General features: G+C 45.4%; 1 protein-coding gene across 2 annotated transcripts in view; it reads right to left on the bottom strand.

Annotated features, from left to right (window-relative positions):
• The window catches only part of LOC124033897 (two pore channel protein 2-like), a 51,870-nt gene that overhangs the window by 6,152 nt on the left and 22,675 nt on the right, over positions 1-23,043 (bottom strand). The window contains exons 24-25 of one of the 2 annotated variants that reach the window (XM_046346301.1): positions 15,492-15,553; positions 11,836-12,860 (exon numbers count right to left, since the gene is read on the bottom strand). In XM_046346301.1, coding sequence (XP_046202257.1) covers positions 15,499-15,553 — 55 coding nt within the window. In that variant the 3' untranslated portion in view covers positions 11,836-12,860; positions 15,492-15,498. Of the gene's footprint in view, positions 1-11,835; positions 12,861-15,491; positions 15,554-23,043 lie in introns of those variants that run through there. The other variant, XM_046346302.1, reaches the window with a different exon arrangement.

Here is a 23,043-nt window from a genome sequence, read left to right as displayed (position 1 = left end):
GTAACAGTTGGTTGCGTAGTGTAACATGTAACAGTTGGTTGTGTAGTGTAACATGTAACAGTTGGTTGCGTAGTGTAACATGTCACAGTTGGTTGCATAATGTAACATGGAACAGTTGGTTGCGTAGTGTAACATGTAACAGTTGGTTGCGTAGTGTAACATGTAACAGTTGGTTGCGTAGTGTAACATGTCACAGTTGGTTGCGTAGTGTAACATGTCACAGTTGGTTGCGTAGTGTAACATGTAACAGTTGGTTGCGTAGTGTAACATGTCACAGTTGGTTGCGTAGTGTAACATGTCACAGTTGGTTGCGTAGTGTAACATGTCACAGTTGGTTGCATAGTGTAACATGTCACAGTTGGTTGCGTAGTGTAACATGTAACAGTTGGTTGCGTAGTGTAACATGTCACAGTTGGTTGCGTAGTGTAACATGTAACAGTTGGTTGCGTAGTGTAACATGTCACAGTTGGTTGCGTAGTGTAACATGTCACAGTTGGTTGCGTAGTGTAACATGTAACAGTTGGTTGCGTAGTGTAACATGTTACAGATGGTTGCGTAGTGTAACATGTCACAGTTGGTTGCGTAGTGTAACATGTCACAGTTGGTTGCGTAGTGTAACATGTCACAGTTGGTTGCGTAGTGTAACATGTTACAGTTGGTTGCGTAGTGTAACATGTTACAGATGGTTGCGTAGTGTAACATGTCACAGTTGGTTGCGTAGTGTAACATGTCACAGTTGGTTGCGTAGTGTAACATGTCACAGTTGGTTGCGTAGTGTAACATGTCACAGTTGGTTGCGTAGTGTAACATGTTACAGTTGGTTGCGTAGTGTAACATGTCACAGTTGGTTGCGTATTGTAACATGTCACAGATGGTTGCGTAGTGTAACATGTAACAGTTGGTTGCGTAGTGTAACATGTCACAGTTGGTTGCGTAGTGTAACATGTCACAGATGGTTGCGTAGTGTAACATGTCACAGTTGGTTGCATAGTTTAACGGCATCACCGCCCTGAATCTAATCCAATCTGGAGCCAGTCAATCTACATCTGGAAAACATTGGGGCGGCAGGTAGCCTAGTGGTTAGAGTGTTGGATTAGTAACCGAAAGGTTGCAAGATCAAATCCCTGAGCTGACAAGGTAAAAATCTGTTGTTCTGCCCCTAAATAAGGCAGTTAACCCACTGTTCCTAGGCTGTCATTGAAAATAAGTAATTGTTCTTTACTGACTCGCCTAGTTAAATAAAGGTTAACATCTTTTTTTAAATGAGCTTCCAAAAGAGATTGCTATTTCTCAAGCTATGTTTATAATTGAGGGATAATGACAATCGTTGACCCTGTTTTCTGTTAGACAAAATGCACAGTAGGGTGCTAGACTGATCCCCTTGTCATGAATGGACCCTGGGACCTACCAGAAGGAGCAACGGTGGGTATCATAACCCTGTTTGTTCTGAGTAGACGTAGCAGTCGGACGCATGTTTTGTCTTGTCCAGTCCTGTCCCGTGTAAATATTGTTTTCCTCGTATATATGTATTATATATTTTATTCTCACTTTCCATCTACGGACTAAATATACTCTCCTGCAACCCGCTAACTAGCTACTAGCTAGTTAGCGGGTTGCAGGGGCTCTGAACCTTTACACCGGAGCTCTGAACCTTTACACCGGAGCATCGCAGCTAGCTAGCTGCAATCCGAGTGGCTACTCCTGACTAACGTCTCTGTGCTGAAGCAAGCACCAGTTAGCCTTGAGCTAGCCTCGAGCTAGGCCCATCTCCCGGCTTGGCCTGGACCCTTTACTGTTGACACAGAGCCCTGCTGATCCATCACGACTGGTCTGCCGACGCAATCGTCCGAGGTGATTTTAACAGGCTTTTCCGTTGCAACTTTGCCGAAGGTCCATCTGCTAGCCCCGGTCCGCTCGCTGTCTGAATCGGCATGTCTCCAGCTCGCCTAGTGTAGTAGTGACTACAGAATCAGCTCCCTGACTCATCTATTGCTACTCATTGGACCCTATGATCACTCGGCTACACATGCCTCTCCCTAATGTCAATATGCCTTGTCTATTGATGTTTTGGTAAGTGATTATTGTCTTATTTCACTGTAGAGCCCCCAGCCCTGACCAATATGCCTTAGATGGCACTTTTGTCCCACCCCCCACACATGCGGTGACCTCACCTGGCTTAACTAGTGCCTCTAGAGACAAAACCTCTCTCAACGCCTAGGTTAACCACTGTACTCACATCCTACCATACGCTTGTCTGTATATTATTACTTGAATCTATTCTTCCATGCCCAGAAATCTGTTCCTTTTACTCTTTGTTCTGAACGCAGTAGACGACCAGTTCTTATAGCCTTTAGCCATACCCTTATCCTCCTCTGTTCCTCTGGTGACGTAGAGGTTAACCCAGGCCCTGCAGCCCCCAGCACCACCCCCATTCCCCAGGCGCTCTCATTTGTTGACTTCTGTAACCGTAAAAGCCTTGGCTTCATGCATGTTAACATCAGAAGCCTCCTCCCTAAGTTTGTTTTATTCACTGCTTTAGCACACTCCACCAACCCTGATGTCCTAGCCGTGTCTGAATCCTGGTTTAGGAAGGCCACCAAAAATCCTGAAATTTCCATCCCCAACTACAACATTTTCCGACTAGATAGAACTGCCTAAGGGGGCGGAGTTGCAATCTACTGCAGAGATAGCCTGCAGAGGTCTGTCATACTATCCAGGTCTGTGCTCAAACAATTTGAGCTTCTACTTTTAAAAATCCACCGTTCCAGAAACAAGTCTCTCACCGTTGCCGCTTGTTAAAGACCCCCCTCAGCCCCCAGCTGTGCCCTGGACACTAAATGTGAATTGATTGTCCCCCATATATCTTCAGAGTCCATACTGTTATGTGACCTAAACTGGGATATGCTTAACACCCCGGCCATCCTACAATCTAAGATAGATGCCCTCAATCTCACACAAATTATCAAGGAACCTACCAGGTACAAACCTAAATCCGTAACCATGGGCACCCTCTTATATAAACTCAGTCAGATAGGAAAGCTAAGGCTAGCTTTTTCAAAAAGAACTTTGCATCCTGTAGCACTAGTTCGAAAAGGTTTTGAGACACTGTAAAGTCCATGGAGAATAAGAACACCTTCTCCCAGCTGCCCACTGTACTGAGGCTAGGAAACACTGTTTGATTTCCTGTTTGCAGCCGAATATGCAGCATAGAGAAGACCAGCAAGGGGGCCCTCATCAGCACCATGCAGACATGCCCTCACTGTGAGGATTCCTATGAATGGAATAGTCAGCCAGTTGTTAGCAACCTTCACCTATCAGTGGCAACAGCTTTCACAAGCTCATCATTTGTACAAATACAGAAGTTAACCCATTTTATTACTTTGATGCATTTGATAACCCAATTGTTAAACATAATTTATGTAAACTGACATTACTTGTTGCTTATTTTCTACTTCTTAGATGCGTACAATGTCCAGGGCATATCTTAGCCTGGTGGAACCAGTCTGATCGCTGTGTTCTCCATTCTATTTCACTTCACATTTTAGGATATCTGAAGTGAAATAGAAAGGTGAACGCAGAGATCAGATTGGTTCCACCAGGCTAATCATAACCAACATTGATAATGTAATCTGTGTGTGTGTGTGTGTGTGTGTTTGTGTGTGACCGACCAGTATCTTTGATGAGGGGCTGATCTAGGCTGCTATGTCAATCAATGGGGCTCTGTCAAAGATCTCACCTCAAACCTCTTGCCTGCTCACCAACAGCCTAGTACATGTTTGTGTGTCAGATATCACCTATCCCTAACTGCCATTTGTAATAGAACAGGGAATGTGTGTATGTGTTCGCAGATGCATGAGATGAGGAGAGAACTGGTACTCAACACATCCACTCAACACATCCAGAGTGATTACTAATAATACAGCAGAGCACAAATGTCTGGTATTAGCCACACCCTTTTATTTCCATGTGTCACTGATGAGCTCTGCATCAACTCTGCCTATTTCTACAGATGGATTGGAGATGCTTTTGCCAGATGGCAGCCTCAGTCGTTTGATGGGGAGACCATAATTGGGTATGTTTATCTGACCTGTTAAAACGTCAGCATAATACCTGTTTGTGTGTCAGATATTACCTATCCTGACTGCCATTAGTAATAGAAAAGTGACAATGTGTGAGATCTTACATGATCTTTCTATTTTTCTGTATTCATTTGTCTATGTATGTATGTATGTATGTATGTATGTATGTATGTATGTATGTATGTATGTATGTATGTATGTATGTATGTATGTATGTATGTATGTATGTATGTATGTATGTATGTATGTATGTATGTATGTATGTATGTATGTATGTGTATATACAGTTGAAGTCGGAAGTTTACATACACCTTAGCCAAATACATTTCAACTACGTTTTTTTCTTTTACAATTCCTGACATTTAATCTGAGTAAAAATTCCCTGTCTTTGGTCAGTTAGGCTCACCAATTTATTTTAAGAATGTGAAATGTCAGAATAATAGTAGAGAGAATGATTTATTTCAGCTTTTATTTCTTTCATCACAGTCCCAGTGGGTCAGAAGATTACATACACTCAATTAGTATTTGGTAATTTGCCTTTAAATTGTTTAACTTGGGTCAAATGTTTCGGGTAGCCTTCCACAAGCTTCCCACAATAAGTTGGGTGGATTTTGGCCCATTTCCCCCAACAGAGCTGTTGGCCTGGTATGGTTCCCAATCAGAAGCAGCTGCTTATCGTTGTCTCTGATTGGGGATCATATTTAGGCAGCCATTTCCCCACTGTTTTGTGGGATCTTGTTTCTGTGTAGTTGCCTATGAGCACTGCATGAGCTTCACGTGTCGTGTATTCTTTATTTTTTTTGTGTGTGTTTCACACCAATAAATATGTGGAACCCAGATCACGCTGCAATTTGGTCCGAGTATGCTTCCAACGACGATTGTGACAGATATGATGGCTGCGTGATCCCATGGTGTTTATACTTGCATACTATTGTTTGTACAGATGAATGTGGTACCTTCAGGGGTTTGGAAATTGCTCCCATGGATGAACCAGACTTGTGGAGGTCTACAATTTTTTTTCTGAGGTCTTGGCTGATATCTTTTGATTTTCCCATAATGTCAAGCAAAGAAGCACTGAGTTTGGAGGTATGCCTTGAAATACATCCACAGGTACACCTCCAATTGACTCAAATTATATCAATTAGCCTAGCAGAAGCTTCTAAAGCCATGACACCATTTTCTGGAATTGTCCACGCTGTTTAAAGGCACAGTCAACTTGGAGTATGTAAACCTCTGACCCACTGGAATTGTGATACTGTGAGATGTGTCTGTAAACAATTGCTGGAAGAATTACTTGTGTCATGCACAAAATAGATGTTCTAACCAACTTGCCAAAACTATAGTTTGTTAACAAGAAATTTGTGGAGTGGTTGAAAAACGAGTTTTAATGACTCCAACCTAAGTGTATGTAAACTTCCGACTTCAACTGTATGTGAGAGTGGATTCTCAGCCCTCACTAGCATGAAAATGAAATACAGGCACAGACTGTGTGTGGAAAATGATTTAAGACTGAGACTCTCCAATACAACCCAACATTGCAGAGTTATGAGCATCCTTTCAAGCACACCCTTCTCATTAACCTGTGGTGAGTTGTTCACAACTTTCGATGAACAAATAAGATTTTATATGTAAGATGGTTAAATAAAGAGCTAAATGATTGATTATTATTTGTGCCCTGGTCCTATAAGAGCTCTTTGTCACTTTCCACGAGCAGGGTTGTGACAAACTCACACTCACTCTTATGTTTAACAAATGTATCGTATAGTATGTGGCAGGCTTACAATGATGGCCAAAAACAACATTTGAGAGTGTGCTGACCCTGGTGCTAGAGGGGGTACGCAGCTGGAGGTTGAATGTTTGAAGGGGTACGGGACTATAAAACGTTTGGGAACCACTGCTGTACACCAATGACAGATGGAGTTGGTTTAGGGAGTGTACATGTTTTTCTTCTTCTCTTTTTTTTAACAGATGGGTAGCCTACACAGAGAGACTCATCTGAATGGGTGTAGCCCTCAGAATGCATGCATTCAGTGATGCAAATGGGGGCCACAAACAGATGTGACTCTAAATAGCATCACACAGAGAACCCTGTGGCTCGGACCCACTATGGCCCCTTGCTGCACTGGGTGGGGGAACCACAGAGATGAAAATAAATAAATGTCTTTGGGTTAAGCACCGGAGGATGGGAGGGGGAAATCCGCACTTTGCACTGATGTGTGAAGATGTCTGGGGGCGGCATGGTTGAGAGGGATTGAAAAAGGGGTGAAGGGGTTGGAGAAGGTGTGAGAGGATTGGAGAAGAGTTGAGGGTTATGGAGAAGGGGTGAGGAGATGAAGCCTATTCTATGGAGAGGATTTATACAGAGAGAAGTTGATATTTTTTGGGTGAAGGAGAGCCATGGCTAGTACAGGTCACAAATATCTGGGTACTGAAAGGATCTGTGGTTTTAATGGATCAGTGGGTTAGGGTATGGTGCTGGAAACATCTGGGTTGTGGGTTCTATTGCCACATACTGAATATGCTGTTTGTATCAGTCCAAATATATCAGAAGTCTGATCCACTTTAAATATAATGGCAAAGAGGAGGCTGAGGTGAGAGAATTGCTGTTTATCCTGTTACTGAATCAATGCTTCACCTTCCCACTGTTTCAGGCCACTAAGAATCTCAATAAGATCTCCAGCCAGGTGATGAGCTGACACTTCCAGTGTCAGATGACAGTGAGTAACAACAGCTATTTTAGTAGGAGTGGATTGTGGACGGATAACACTCTCTTCACAGTGACTTGCTCCTAGCCACTCCACAATCTGTTTGAAGTCATGATAGGCCCAGCTATGTGGCCACTGGGTGACGGGTGCCGTCTCAGCTGAAGGAACCCTGGTGTCAGACAGACAGACGAGAGAAGAGACTGGTTTTTGTCCTCATGGAGGATTTAGTGCACATGGCCATCTCTCCTAGATCCTTGAAGTGTCCTTTCCACAAAAGAAATGTGCAACTGCCTCCATGTAAACGAGTTAAAGTCCAAATAATACAAACTTCCAAACATTCCAGCAAGAAGAGCAATGCTTAATACCATGTATGCAGTTGCATGCCAATTCTGAGAACACACTCTTTTTTGGTTTTACAATGACAAATAAACAGAAGAAGCAGAAGAATGTGAGTGGCAGAGTAACAATTAGGACGTTCCCAGAGACATCTGGCTACATGATCTTATTCCCCAATAAAAGAGGTCCCTATACCTTTGAGACATTTGTCTTGTAAAGCTATGAGCATTTTAAAGCATTTCACAGCCTTCCCTTACTGTGAGTGGAGGGGAAGTAAAGGCAGCATTTATGGGCCTGCTATGCTACAGGGATCCTGCCATCACTGGTGGGCCGATTAGGGGCCATTCGTTTTATTGACATTTTTTAAGGCCTTGGCATCCCAGCTGACCCACAGCTTAACCCTCCACTGGAGAGCACCATTCCAAGTCAGGGGCTGGAGATACGGCTCGTCGGGAAGGAAGTAGTTTGAAATGCATCACAACGTAGCACCATTATCACCAGCACGGTGCTGGGGAAAGTTCATCCTGACATGCCCCCCCGCCCCTGGCATCTCAGGAATCCTAATGGTGTCTTTACGATCCGGTCGGTGACATGACAAAGACATCAAGGAGACGTTCGGAGAACTCTAGAGGTAGAGAGACTAGTCTGCGTCTCACCACTGCTGATGGTTAAATCGATTGACACACCAAATGTGTCAGAGGGGGGGGGTGAATTAAAACGCTTCCCAACTAAGATACAGTATTTTCTTAGAGGTTAGGTGCCAGGATAATGCCTACAACACATTGCCAGTGAACTGATAAACACAGTATGAGCACACCAGCCCATTCTACTATTGCATGCTTTCGTATCTTTTCCAGCCGTTTCATGTTTTAATTGGTATTTCTACTTTCATTATATTCACAGAGAATAGCAACAGGCATATAGTCTCGAAGATGTTCATCATCATTTGAAAATGTTTTTGTTGTTGTTGTTGTGTATACATAAAGGAAATGTTCCATAAAGCAAAACAAGCAAACAAAAACAGCACGTGCTTCTTGAAACTGAGTGTTGTATCTCTCCTGGTTCCTTTAACCATATCTCCTTTAACCAGATCTCCTGTGTGGGTTGTGTTGAACCTTGATTTGTTATCCAACACCCCAGAGTTCCAGGCAACACCCGCATTCCTCTACACACCCACCCCTCTGCAACGCGAAAGGCCGTTTTTGTTCATTTTGGACTTCGGTACATTTTTGGGGGTTGTTCGGGCACACATTTTTTTTTTTCTTGAGGCAAGCCGAAAGTCAGTAGCTGAATTCTACACCCCTTCGTCGGTGATTGGTCAACAGTAGGGATTCTTCAGTAAAGTCCTTGTTGTCTTTCAACGAGAGACGACTCATTTTCATGCACATTTTTTCATTTACAAATACTGCACCAAAACATCTGTTAGATGTAAAATTACACGACTAAGACTATTTTGAAGAAGTGTATACTATCTATGGCGTCTCAAAATGTACAAACAGTATTGTTGCTTCTTTCCCCCCCTCATTTTTCAAGCTAATGTCAAGGGAGTATGCGAGCACACTCATTTGTTTCGCCTAGCCGACTTCGGCCCAACTGAAGCAGACTGGCGCCTTAACCCCTTCCAACCTCCACCTCTCCTCCCCCCTCTCCCTGCACCATCCCTACCCAGATCCATATCCAGGCTGATCCCATCTGCACAACTCAATCCTCCAAACCCAGAAAAATGGAGTGTAGTCAGTCAGTCAGTCAGTCTCACAAACCCTTCTCTTTCCTGGGGCTACGGGCTACTCAGCCATATCTGCAACCATTTGTAGCAGCCTTTAACATTGAAGGGCCTATATATATATATATATATATGCCATTTAGCAGACGCTTTTATCCAAAGCGACTTACAGTCATGTGTGCATACATTCTACGTATGGGTGGTCCCGGGAATCGAACCCACTACCCTGGCGTTACAAGCGCCATGCTCTACCAACTGAGCTACAGAAGGACAGAGTTTTGCCTGCAGGGGAGGAAACGCTCTTTCAAAGAGCTCAGACCATCCTCAATGTCTCCTTTAGGGCTGTCATAGTTAATCAGTTAACTCAAGATTACTTTTTGTCATTTTGTGCTCAAATTATTACATTTTTTTTGTAATGAATCTTATTGTCTGAAATCGTTGAAAATACACTGAACACATCCAACATACATCATCTACACCGCTAAAAACAACAATGAGATGTCAAAACAAGTTGACATTGAGGTTAAAGAGAGTGTGCTTTATCAATCTACCTGACTTTTCTAGACGTTACTTTGGACAAAATTAAAACGTCAATATTGTTGTAAAAAAAAATCGGAAATTACAGCTTCAGTTGGGCAAATTCAGAAATTGTGGTTAATCGGGATTAATTACAGCAATTCCTGTGATTTAACTAGATAAAAAATATATATAATATAATATAATTTGACAGCCCTAGTTAACTTTATTTGCTTAAATATAGCATCAAATTGTATTTGTCACATGCGCCGAATACAACCTTACCGTGAAATGCTTACTTACAAGCCCTTAACCAACAATGCAGTTTTAACAAAAATAAGAGTTAAGAAAAAAGTTACTAAATAAACTAAAGTAAAAAAATAAAAGAACAACAACAAGACAATATACAGCAGGGCTTACTGGTACTGAGTCAATGTGTGGGGATACAGGTTAGTCGAGGTAATTGAGGTAATATGTACATGTACTGTAGGTAGAGAGGTAAAGTGACTAGGTAATAGATAATAAACAGCAAGTAGCAGCAGTGTAAAAAAAACTGTCACATTGTAAGACGTTTTGATACAATGAATGTATTAATCGTGCATATGTTCAATGTGGGAATGAAGACGAGAAGACAGTTGACAATGTCTTTTAGCTGGTATATGGCTGGAGTGGTCAACGGACATGCCTTTGCTATTCCAATGGGAAGGCCCTACGCCCCTGCAGACTGGTAAATCCATCCCCTCTCCCTCCCCTACCTGCTTTCATCCTGGGTTGGAGCAGAAGAGAAACTCTGTAAACATGGTGTGTGACTTTGTGCAGATAGCCGCCATCCCTGTGTCCACGCCCCTCTGGCAAGACAAACACTGGCAGGAATTCATAGGGGTCACACAGGTTGATCATGGGGCCCAGATGCATTCACACTGTGTGTGTGTGTGTGTGTGTGTGTGTGTGTGTGTGTGTGTGTGTGCGTGCGTGCGTGCGTGCGTGCGTGCGTGCATGCGTGTCGCAGCCTTTCCGTATACCTTAACACACTACCAGCCAGTGGAGGAAGTCCCCCCTCCGCTTCTACAACTGAACAGTGGGAACATTACTTACCAAGCTGAGAGACAGAACGGCAGGCACAATGAGCGCAAGTGTACTGATGGACCACCCCATATTGCAGAGATATAATCTCCCCGCCCTTGACTTTGAGGGCTAATAAACGTGCCATTAAACCTCTATCAACAACAAAGATCTGCTGAGGGAGAGGTTGTATGTAGTCACACCCTCCACATCACAATCCCCAACCCCACTGTGTTGTTCGTTCGGGGCAGAGCTATCACACAAAGAGGGGCTGTGCCCTCATTTCCAAATAACAAAAAAACAGTCACAAAAAAAAGTCATAAACAAGGGGACTAACACAGTGGTGCCATTTCAGCACAAATGAGAAAGAAATGCGGGCCAAGAGCCGATTTAAGGCAGACGACCCTTCTAGTAGAAAAGGGTCATTCTTTCCCAGTCACCTCCTCATAAATGTGTCACTTCTCTTTGTGTCACGTACAACATTCCGCTCATGCGTTGATTCACCTCTTTTTCCAGCTCTTGCTTCACAGGGCCCGAACAATCAAACATCCATTTTCCTCATCATAAACTAGCCTTACAAAACATCCCAGCTCCACTGTGTGAGTGTTCAGAGATTGAACAGAATGTCAGGGTTCGTATATATATGACTCCAGTTGACGAAGCTTGTGCTGGTAATTGGGCTCAGGAGTGGCCACACACCCAGAACCACAGGCCCACTGGATGCTCAACGGGATGCCAATGTATTACAGCACCATTTTATTTCTCCGACGCACCAGGGAAGTCAATTAAATCATCTTTATTTTGGCTAGGTGTCAGACCGCCATTCTTTTGCACCATTGTTATTTGACTATTTCTAGGTTGTCTGAAACTGCACTGCATTGTTAGCTGGTTCCTGCTCGACTACAACAAACCAGAGACCTTACGACTAGTTGACCTTCTAAAAATATCCCCAAATAAAGTAACAATAAAATAAATGACTCCACAGTGATGCAATGGTCTTGTTTTCAGCAAACAAAGCCCAGAATACGTTACTGGTGCTTTTCAGCAATATAAATAGTCTTCAATGACATATAGCTCTGCGATCACAGCAAACCTTCCCTTGAGATGGCCATTAAGTGAGAGCATGGGGAAAAAAAGACCAACGTGTGTAATTCAACTCTCCGTTATTGTACTATACTGCACATAAGCTAATGTCCTGTTTCAGGGAGCATTTTCATCTGCTAGGAAAAACACCACGACACATTTTTTTTACTCCGTTTTGTTTTTTTACTCAATAGTTTTCGGGCTGCAATTAAATAGTCCACACGTTGACGAAACAAAGAGTGAGTCGCCCAAGTCGCTCTCACACACACACACAGTCACAACAAATGAGAGAGAGAAAAAAACACGCCATTCAACAATTAAGACATGTTTATTACCTCACTGTGAGAATACATAGGCACACAGAGTATCCCACATATGTCAGTGAGTGAAATTGAAAGCCTTCCAGCAAAGCCATAGTAGTTATGAGAACACATCATCCTCCTCATCTTCATCATGGCTCCACTGCCTATTATTATTATTAATACGATGAAGAGCCGGTGTGGCTGCTCTGGTCTTAACGGGCCTGTTAAGCATCTTGTCCCCGATAACAAGGCAGACAGTATGCCATATGATCCTCCTAAAGAGAATCAGGGCCACCAGCACTACCATGAGAGCACCGGAGAACATGGTAGAAATAACAGCAATGGAACCACTAAACTCAGATATCTCTGTCTGTCACCAAGATATTATGTAATCACTACTAGTCTAAGACACGGATGAATTCCTATCAACTACTCCAATATTTAACTTTATTTCTCTCCCTCTCCCTCAAACATGTGAATTTATAAATACAGCCAGTCCTGCTAAGGAATGTGATTGTATGCTGCTCACAAACCCAGCCTATAGAAACTACTCAGAGGCAGTGGAATGGGGTGCAGTGGTGGTGTTGGGGGTGGGGGGGGGGGGCACAGTCCACAGCACTATTCATCGCTGCCACTTCAGCCTGCTAACAATGATAGCTCTGTCAAGAGGAACTCCGGAGCAATCTCCTGCTCCCTTCAGAAAGGAGCCCTGATTTGTGGAGTGTGCCACACACCCTTCTCCCTGTGCCCCCTTTTCGATCCCTCCTTCTCTCCTTTCTTCTCGGCTGCTGATGTAATCCAAAATCATCCAGAGGAGCAGCTGCACAGCGAAACTGCGCTCTCTCACTCGCTCGCACTCTCTCTCTCTCTCTCTCTCTCTATATCTCTTTCCTTTCTCTTTCCAGAGGCGCGCAGGGCTGTCACAGGGAAGGAGAAGAGGGCTGCAGAGACAATTGGGTCCTTTCTCTCCTCTATCACTTCAAATCCCCTTTTCTGTCCACCACTGTATCTTGCTTGAAGAGGTGTCCGGGTTCGGAACAGCCTGAGGGACAGACTGTTGTGTGTTTGTAAAACAAACACACAACTGGAAAATCAACTGTAGCTATCTCCCTGTTGGGCCACCAAAGCCTTTCTCCAACAGATGTTGTAGTCTAAGTATACCTTCTAAGTATACTGTGTAAATATCACAAAAGAATCCCACCTTGCATGACTGGCTTTTCCGTCTGAGGGGAGACGAGTCATAACCGTCTGCTGTGAAAGGTGTTGAGTGCACTAATCTGCCAGTAGTGTGAAGAACAGCCTTATCTTGAATAAAGTATAGCACTAGTACATAGAGTTTACCCATGGGGGTGTGATTTAAAGTCCTTGTTTTTGACTTTCCTGATAACGTTAAGGGAAAACAGCCTGTCGACATTGAGATTCTTTTCTCAGATCAGTTCATGGTATACATATTCAGATGTTTTTTCAGTTTCAGAGGTGTCATGTGAAGCCCATACACAAAGATGCTTCCAAAAATTACATTGTCTGTCAAATCACCAGCTAGCCCCTTTCTCAGTTCCAGACCTGGAGGTCATGCTAGCCCCTTTCTCAGTTCCAGGCCTGGAGGTCATGCTAGCCCCTTTCTCAGTTCAAGGCCTGGAGGTCAAACTAGGCCCTTTCTCAGTTCCAGGCCTGGAGGTCATGTTAGCCCCCTGGAGGTCTGACTCATGCTGGTTTCCATTCTTTCATCCTAATCAGGAATTGATCCAACCCTGGGGCTTCAGGTGAAGGAACTGTCTGGCCAATCGGTGACATGGATCAATAAATTAACTCCCAGGGTGGAAAGACAACAATCAATACTCCGGACCTTCACGCTTAAATGTGACTACCTCTGCTCTACCACATAGCAACAGAAGGCAGAGCTAAGTGGAGTATATACTTAGTCATGAGGGATCCATCCAGAATGGCTTCCAGAACATAGTTACCGTTACATAAATTGTAAGCTTAACACTGCCTTGTCAATGTGACCTCATGCAGGGCGCAAAGCTCCAGGAAAACAAACATATAGACTGGGACTCCTTTTTTTTCTTCTATCTCTATGACGATCTGATAAAAATAACACCTATCCCAGCATTCCACTGACCCATTTGACCCATGAGAAGTGTGAGGTAAACCACAAGCCGGGGGACGGCTAACCATTATTTTCTCAAACCACCCCCCCACCTCATTTCACTCAGTCATGGAGAGCAAAGCGGAGTTGCCTGGGGGCTGAGTACCTGACACAGGGCTGGGATAGTGTAGGGGTTTAGGGTGAGAACCAGGGGCCTCTGCTCTCTCTGCCCGGCGGGCAGTAAATAAACGGAGTCAACAGTAAATAAACACCAGCAACCCGCCCACTCACCAAACACACAAAACAGATAACCCATGACCGGCAGTCCTACTGCTCAGGACTGGTGTAGACCTGGCCAGGGGCTCTGGAGCTCTGGGAGAGATTGGAATGTCATTGTAAAAGGTCACCGGTCAAAAGGTTCTTCATGTGCGACTGATTCAGAGGTGAAACAGACAAAGTGCAGCGCAACAGGGCATCCGGGAAGCAGGACAGCCAGCCTCATTATGATGTGGAGGTCAACTAGCTGTGTTTGTTTAGTTCCAGAGAGATGCACAGGGGATACTAAGTAAGTATCAACAAGGAGTAACAATAAGAATTTCAGAAAGAAAATCATTATAAGCCTGTCTGGGAGTTGAGTCTACTGAAGAACTTCCAGAACAAAATATGACTTGTGTAGATCACTGGTCCATCCACTTCTCTCTCGAAGCTCCAGGGCGAGTTCTCTTGCCTGCAGAGACATGTTCTCTATCACTGGCCGATCTTTCCTACCAACACAGATGTCCACTGACCTTAGGGAATCCTTCTTTCACCTCAGACTTTATCAACATGATCAATGACCACACATACTGCATAGAATAAATGCAACACTATGAAATGCCACAGTCTCATGGTGATCACTGCATTAAATGCAAAGGCTTTCCTTGTAGGCACGCGTTGAACCACGCGAGTGGAGAAGCAGCACAGGTGGTGTGTGTGTGTGTGTGTGTGTGTGTGTGTGTGTGTGTGTGTGTGTGTGTGTGTGTGTGTGTGTGTGTGTGTGTGTGTGTGTGTGTGTGTGTGTGTGTGTGTGTGTGTGTGTGTGTGTGTGTGTGTGTGTGTGTGTGTGTGTGTGTGTGTGTGTGTGTGTGTGTGTGTGTGTGGTCACTAAACACACAGTGGTGTCTCCGGGACAGGAGAAGCGAGAGAAAAGAGGAAGTGGAAGTGGCAGACAATAACCCCAAGTGCAGAGGGCAGACTTCTGCTCTGGCACGACTTGAAAGGATGAAGGGGGTTGGATGGGGGGGGGGGGAGAGAAGAGGAGAGGAGGGGACGGAGGTGGGGAGGGAGGGGGCGTCCTCCATTGCTATGGCAGGAGCAGCCGTCTGGGTTCCCATCCAAGATCCAACCTCCAACTTAGAGCCAAGAAGCCAGGTCACAGGGCACAGGACTCATCCGTGAACCATTCTGCAGCCTGGGTGGGCTAGCCTCCCTCTCTAGCCTCCCTCTCTTCCATTCAGACCTGAGTCTGATTGGTGCCTTCCAGATACACAGGCCAGCGCAGATCACAACCTTGTTAAGCTACATAATATTGACGGAATCCTGAGATGTCACACCCACCTACTATTCACCAGGTCCTGTTTGGAGCGTCACGACTTCTGCTTGCTGTGGGTACGGAGAGTCTAGCAATTTGAAAGAAAAAGGGTTATGGTTCCTAAGGATAATTCATACCTATGCCAATGGCAACACATTACATCATTCACAAGCGTTGCGCAGTCATAATCATCATTATCCTCAACGGAATAAATGAACAGACATAAATTAATAATTGATCAACAATTACAAAGGCTGTTGCGCGACTGTCGTGCAACCATAATGAAAGTGGTACAAACATACATGTATTTGCTTCTATTCAGACATCCAATTCTTTCCATACCTATAGGGATCCCCCCCCCCTATCACCATCCGACACCCATTATGCAAATCCAACATTTGCCTACTGAGGTCACAGTAAATTTCCACTACCAGACTTCCCAGCATACCGTGCAACAGTTGGGCCATTGATGATCAGTCTGGTGATGGTAGGGTGAGAGAGGGAATAATCCTTATCTTAACTATGATCCGATCTCTCTGTAAAGAGAAACGTGATATCTAGCACAAGTTATGAAATGCACTGCACAGACCAGTTTCATCCTTTTTAAACTTTTAAAAAGTATGTCTGAACAAGTCATTCCCTCAGTGAGAAGTGAAGTTACATTCCTTTAACTTGTTACTAGTGTATTTAGCTGCCTGTTTTGGCCAAATTAAAGAGAATCAAGAACAGGAAGGGGGGTAGGGTTATTGACAGAAAAGGGGCAACTGATAGACGGCGCCATTCGAGCCCCACTAGTAAAGGGAAGGTTTAGTCAAAGAAAGGGTGTGTGTGTGTGTGTGTGTGTGTGTGTGTGTGTGTGTGTGTGTGTGTGTGTGTGTGTGTGTGTGTGTGTGTGTGTGTGTGTGTGTGTGTGTGTGTGTGTGTGTGTGTGTGTGTGTGTGTGTGTGTGTGTGTGTGTGTGGTTGGGTCAGGGTCTGCCTGTGCCCTGAATGCAGAGCTGTTCAGGGCAGATTTCACGGCTGGCTGATCACAGGCGTCCATGGGCCGACCCTCGCGACAGCTGCAAGGCCCCGCCGGCTGGCCCTGCTTCCCCCCTCCATCCCTCCCTCCAGCACCCTCCCCACCTTGGCACAAAGGAGGCCCTGCACTGAACACCAGAGCGCCTGACAGGCTACTGCCGCCGCTAACGATGGCAACTGTGTGAGGCATGCGCGAGGAGGGGGTGGGGCGCTAAAATACTGCACACCGTGCTAATCGAGCAGACGAGCGAAGTGAGGAGCCCCCTTCTCTTCAGCACCCTGTCTCTCTGCCCTCCTCTCCCCTCCCGCCTCCCTCGCTCATCCATCCAGACTACGAGGAGCTTTCTTTTCCATGAGATTATTCCTCTTCATTATTCTCATTTGTTTCACTGACATCATTTTCACCCTCTTTTATTTCCAGCTCTCCCTTCATCCGACGAGTCCGAGATGTCCAAGTTCATTGCTTTCCCCACTTCACTTCTCACATACCCGTCGTGGTGGTGGTCTGCCCTGCCTGGGAGAGCCATGAAGACTACCGTTCACAAGGGTTAAGGTTGGAGGCCAGGACAATGTTTGGACTTTGCAGACAATTCATATCAGAGGGCTGTAAAGCAGAGCACAGAGCTCAGCTTGGACATTGCAGCGAGGGTGTCTGTTCCTTAGCTTCCCATCTCCACACCAACCATTCACCCGACTTCACCCCTGATTCCCATAGACTCCCTCCTTCTCAGGGTCATCAATGAAATCAAGTCGGATGGGATGCGTTCAATTTATAGCACAGGGGTACAGACCCAGAATAGAGAACTGTTAGCATTGTCCCTTGGGAGCTCATGTTTATCAGGGCAGCCTCATTGTATGGCAGTCCCTCCGTTGACCCCAAGACCATCAGGGGTCAACAGGGTCGACCACTAGACACCACACTGCTGCCCACAGGACTGTAATGAGCTTAGGTGGATCCGTCAGCCTCTGAGAAAACGTATCGGAGCGCATCTAAACCACTAACAGTCATTAATAGTGGTGACATGGGCCTAAAGCAGAGAATAATCCTTGGCTTTAACAGGATGGGTCCTCTAAAAGACACGCAGGGCCAATCCCGCCACCTTTCCTCAAGGCACTTGGGTAGGCTACAGTCATGCCAAAACGACACCGCACTCCGAACAAAAAAAAGTGATTCATTAAGGACTACGACGCCACGTTTTGAAACACACCTGAATTCACACACCTGAACTCTCCCCACCTACCGTATAACCAGTGCAAAAACGTCGCATTCCCTAAGAAAACACTGAAACTGCTTCGGACATTTCCAATGTAAGGTTGTAGATCTATTAAAGCCAATATAAACAGCTACATTCTAGCGGTATCCATTACCTTCCGTCTGCGAAGAGACTTGATCTTTGATCATATGTAGGCTTCCTTTCAATGGAGAATGATTTGAGAGATTGGGAGGGAGAGGGGTGGCAGGTAGCCGCGTTCCACTAAGCAAGACTAGACTCATTGTCCTTGTCTCTGTGGGAAACTCTGAACACTTCCTTCAAGAGCGATTACCAGGAAACTTAAGATGCCACATCAGTGACCCTTCTCACGTTCACCGCAACTAAGTACAACTCTGCCCACAGGAGATGGCTCCCCCTCATCTCTACAGACACACGCACACGCACGCGCACACACTCACACACACACACAAACACAAGAATGTGGACGATGAACAATAGGCCCTTATATGGAGAGTAGGTAGATAGGTATTGTATCCAAATAGGGATCAATTAGCATTAATAAAAGCATGCGACATTTTGGATCACTGAGAAATCAGAACAACATTGGGATGGGAGTGGGGCCGCTGATCTAGGGGTGATAACCTCATCATTATCATAGCAATGCAAAGCGGTCCTTCTATTTAACCAGGATCCACCAAACAGCATGACTAAACAGCCAGCTACGTCCAACAACAGGGAACTGGACTTTTTTCATATTCATGTTTGCACACCATGCCTGATAAAACTGGTAAAACTATAGGCCCAGGTCTTAAAAAACTTCCATCAACTACAAGCCCTTTGTTTTCTCTTCATAGAAAAAGCGGGGGTAAGATAGTCTCATAGAATTCACCACCTGTTGCATCTAGGACTTGTCGCATCTAGGAAGCAACTACTGCCATCTAGCGGTGAGATCCCTCTCATTAAGTATGGAAGTTCCCCAGAGCAGCTCTGCTCTGACAGAGACTAATGGCTGCCTTGCCTCCTACAGACAGAGCCCAGAGGACAGCTGCTGGCTTCTGTCTACATGCCAATGTTGACCTAAACCTTTTTTTTGAGTGAAAATCCCCCACATTCGGCCTCCAGAAAGAGAAAGAAAAAACACCTTTGCTTCTTACTCGACAATCGTCGCCCTGGTCGTTCCCTGTCCCCTCTCTAAAGACCTGCTTTCTTCTTCTCACCTGTATGCTAATGAGCCTGCTCTCTGAGTGTATTGAGCGGGAGAGAAAGGGCAGTACGGGCAGACTGATTGCTTCCGCTGCTGAAGAATGCATTCCGCACTTTGGCCACAAGTTAATTTATTACTGGAGAGTTACAGTGCCAGACACAGAGAGGAGTGTTTGCAGAAATCTCTCTTCATGTCATTAGGCTGGCAACCAAAAGTGCTTTGAGCAGCATCAAGTTTTTTATTTTAAGTCTGCTCTGCCGTAAAGTGACGAAAGTACTCTTGTGAGTTTTCGGACTGAGTGTTCAATCACTGAAAAGGGCACCTCAATAAAAATATCTATAGCTAATGCTTAGTCATTTCAACTAAAAATGCTTCTTATGGCGTTACGCAACTTGGGAGTATTGATCAAAGCAACGTACCTCTCTCTCTCTCTCGCTCTCCCTCACACACCCAGAGTGGGAGAGAGAAAGAGAGAGGGACAGAGAGAGAAAGCGGGCGAGTGAGAACCAGCTGCTGCTTGCTAAAGATGGGCTGGGTCATGAGACAGGCTGAAAGTGGAATGTCCTGAACTTTTCTCCCTTATTGTTTACAGCCCTCCTTATCCTGTATGGGGAGTGAAACCGGACAAACAGAGGCGAGAGGGAGGGGGCGGCGAGGCGAGGCGATAAAGTGGCACCTGGCTGGCAGGTGTTGGAGGAGGCTGCCAGGGTGCACCATGCCCCAGATCAACGGCCCCTCTCACCTGAGTGGGCACCAGCCCCAGCTCCGCCTCTCCACCAGGCAAAGAAAGGAGCTGGGCAGTGCCTGACAGACAGACAGGTGCATCTGCTCCCACTCAAAGTAGGGCAGACAGGCAGCCACTGAACAGAAGAAAGGAGCCAAGTCGGCCAGGCTGGCCGGTCCGTTTGGTGGGCGGCTGAGTAATTACAGTCAGGGAGACCTCAGATAGGACCTGGAAGATGTGGTGACAGAGTTGTGAGGCAGTAGGTGGTGAAGGAGGGGGGGGTGATATGTGGTGTAGGTCATACCTCTCCCGTGTCCAGATATGGGTCTTCTGGTCTCAAAGTAAAGAGTAAAGGCTATATGGTGGCGAAGGGACATCTCCTTCTATTCTCTTCCTGTGGCTTCACAGAGGGTGAGAATGGCCCAATACCACACAATAAAGACCCGTGGAGTCGCAAGGCTCTTCTAATTCCAGCCCAATCCCTTTAATTATATAAATCAACGTTTTTCCCTGAGCGAAATATAAGATCGCAACCAGGTGCGGCAGCTTCAAAAGGTCCTGTAAAAGCAGGTCTCCCGCATTTGGTGAAAGGGGTGAGAGAACGGACCGGGGCCAACAGGTATCATTAGGGCTTATAGAGGCAGGTTAGCTAAACCCTTCAGGTGAACAGGGGAAGGGTGGAGAAGTAGGTGGCGACTAAACCTGCCCCTCGACAGTTGCTCCTGGATCAGTTTCCTCGCTCCTGCTCTAGTAACTATGGTGTCCGAGACTTAAGACGTGAAAGATGATCCACAATCAGCAGCTGGATGGTGAACAGAATCTTTTTGTTCAATATTCTTCAACTTTCTAGACGCCACACTATTTACACGGGTGACAGCTTGAGATTGAATAGGAGGGACAGAATTGGCTGTTCCAAATGGATTTTCAATAGCATATATGTTGGCATTAGACCTGTTCACTCAAATAAAATAAAACTTTTGAGATACAGTCAAACCATCTGACTGACCAGGTGAAGCATATTGCTCAGGTACCCAAAGAGCAGTAATTCTCTTTTTACAGAACGAGAGAGAGAGAAAAAAACTCCCCTCAGTAATCAGTGAGAACATGGTGCAGCTGCACAGAACCCTTTCAGGGCAGTGAGAATGACAAAGATGTTATCAGGAAAATTCTGGAAGGACTGGCGACCGCCATTATGAGGTCACGAGCAGGGAAATACAGGTTCAGAAGCAGTTTGAATCATGATCTTTTCTGCTACAAAAAGGGTTACCACAGGTCAGTCCCACATGCTGTAACTAGCGCTGGTAGTCCTGCCAACATCTTCACACAGGGAATAACACAAACATAGGGAAAGATCAACCGAAACCCACAATGAGCAAACAACAACACCTTCTTCAAGCAGTAGGAGACAAGGCCAACAGGTCTCTGTTTGCAACTGCATGTGAATGCCTCACTTTGTTTCCAATATCCTCAGAGAGAGAGAAGGAGAGAGAGAGAGACAGAGAGAGAGACAGAGAGAGAGACAGAGAGACAGAGAAAGAGAGAGAGAGAGACAGAGAGAGAGAGAGAGAGAGAGAGAGAGAGAGAGAGAGAGAGAGAGAGAGAGAGAGAGAGAGAGAGAGAGACAGAGAGAGAGAGAGAGAGAGAGAGACAGAGAGAGAGAGAGAGAGCGAGTGAGAGAGAGCGAGCGAGAGAGAGCGAGAGAGAGCGAGAGAGAGAGAAAGAGACAGAGACAGAGACAGAGAAAGAGAGAGAGAGAGAGAGAGAGAGAGAGAGAGAGAGAGAGAGAGAGAGAGAGAGAGAGAGAGAGCCCTTGTTGGGTCACCTCCTCTGTCAGCAGCTGCATTCTTCACATGCTTGGAGAACTGACATCTCTCATCACTGGCATTTCAGCGCACAGAGCAAAAGGTCACCAGGCTATGACATAACTTAGTTTGGCAGGTAACACAGACTGCTAGCTTCCCATGAGCATCTTCTGCAGGGAATGTGTGTCGTGGGGATGGAGGAACTGACATCTGGAGATCAGACAGGCCCTGTGATCAGATAGAGAGACACTTGACTTATTCAACCAATTACTATAACCCTGATTCCTCATGCTGTTTAGTAGGCCTAGAGACCAGCGTTTCCCAAACTCGGTCCTGGGGACCTCAGATTTAGTTCCCCCCCCCCCTAGCACTACACAGCTGATTCCAATAATCAAGTCATCATCAAGCTTTAAATAACCAACTCATCATCAAGCTTTAAATAACCAACTCATCATCAAGCTTTAAATAACCAACTCATCATCAAGCTTTCAATTTGAATCAGCTCTTTGGCACATTTCCCCAACTGAGTTGATGTTGATGAAACTGAGTGTCTAGTGAGAAGTGAGGCTGACCAACAATGAGGTAGCGGAAACAAACCCAGTGTCACGCCCTGACCTTAGAGAGCCTTTTTATTTCTCTATTTGGTTAGGTCTGGGTGTGATTTGGGTGGGCATTCTAGTTTTCTATTTCTTTGTTTGCCGGGTAGGGTTCCCAATAAGAGGCAGCTGTCTATCGTTGTCTCTGATTGGGAATCATACTTAGGTAGCCTGTGTTCCAGCCTAGATTGTGGGATCTTGTCTTTGTATAATTGCTGTTTAGTGCTACAGAGCTTTACGTTAGTTTATATATATATATACACATATATATACACTGCTCAAATAAATAAAGGGAACACTTAAACAACACAATGTAACTCAAAGTCAATCACACTTCTGTGAAATCAAACTGTCCACTTAGGAAGCAACACTGATTGATAATCAATTTCACATGCTGTTGTGCAAATGGAATAGACAACAGGTAGAAATTATAGGCAATTAGCAAGACACCCCCAATAAAGGAGTGGTTCTGCAGGTGGTGACCATAGACCACTTCTCAGTTCCTATGCTTCCTGGCTGATGTTTTGGTCACTTTTGAATGCTGGCGGTGCTTTCACTCTAGTGGTAGCATGAGACGGAGTCCACAACCCACACAAGTGGCTCAGGTAGTGCAGCTCATCCAGGATGGCACATCAATGCAAGCTGAGGCAAGAAGGTTTGCTGTGTCTGTCAGCGTAGTGTCCAGAGCATGGAGGCACTACCAGGAGACAGGCCAGTACATCAGGAGACGTGGAGGAGATCGTAGGATGGCAATAACCCAGCAGCAGGAACGCTACCTCCGCCTTTGTGCAAGGAGGAGCAGGAGGAGCACTGCCAGAGCCCTGCAAAATTACCTCCAGCAGGCCACAAATGTGCATGTGTCTGCTCAAACGGTCAGAAACAGACTCCATGAGGGTGGTATAAGGACCCGACGTCCACAGGTGGGGGTTGTGCTTACAGCCCAACACCGTGCAGGACGTTTGGCATTTGCCAGAGAACACCAAGATTGGTAAATTCGCCAGTTGCTCTTCACAGATGAA

The sequence above is a fragment of the Oncorhynchus gorbuscha genome, linkage group LG04, assembly GCF_021184085.1.
Source record: "Oncorhynchus gorbuscha isolate QuinsamMale2020 ecotype Even-year linkage group LG04, OgorEven_v1.0, whole genome shotgun sequence".
Taxonomy (NCBI): domain Eukaryota; kingdom Metazoa; phylum Chordata; class Actinopteri; order Salmoniformes; family Salmonidae; genus Oncorhynchus; species Oncorhynchus gorbuscha.
Note: the sequence above shows the minus strand (reverse complement) of the source record. Positions and strands in the feature narration are given on the sequence as shown.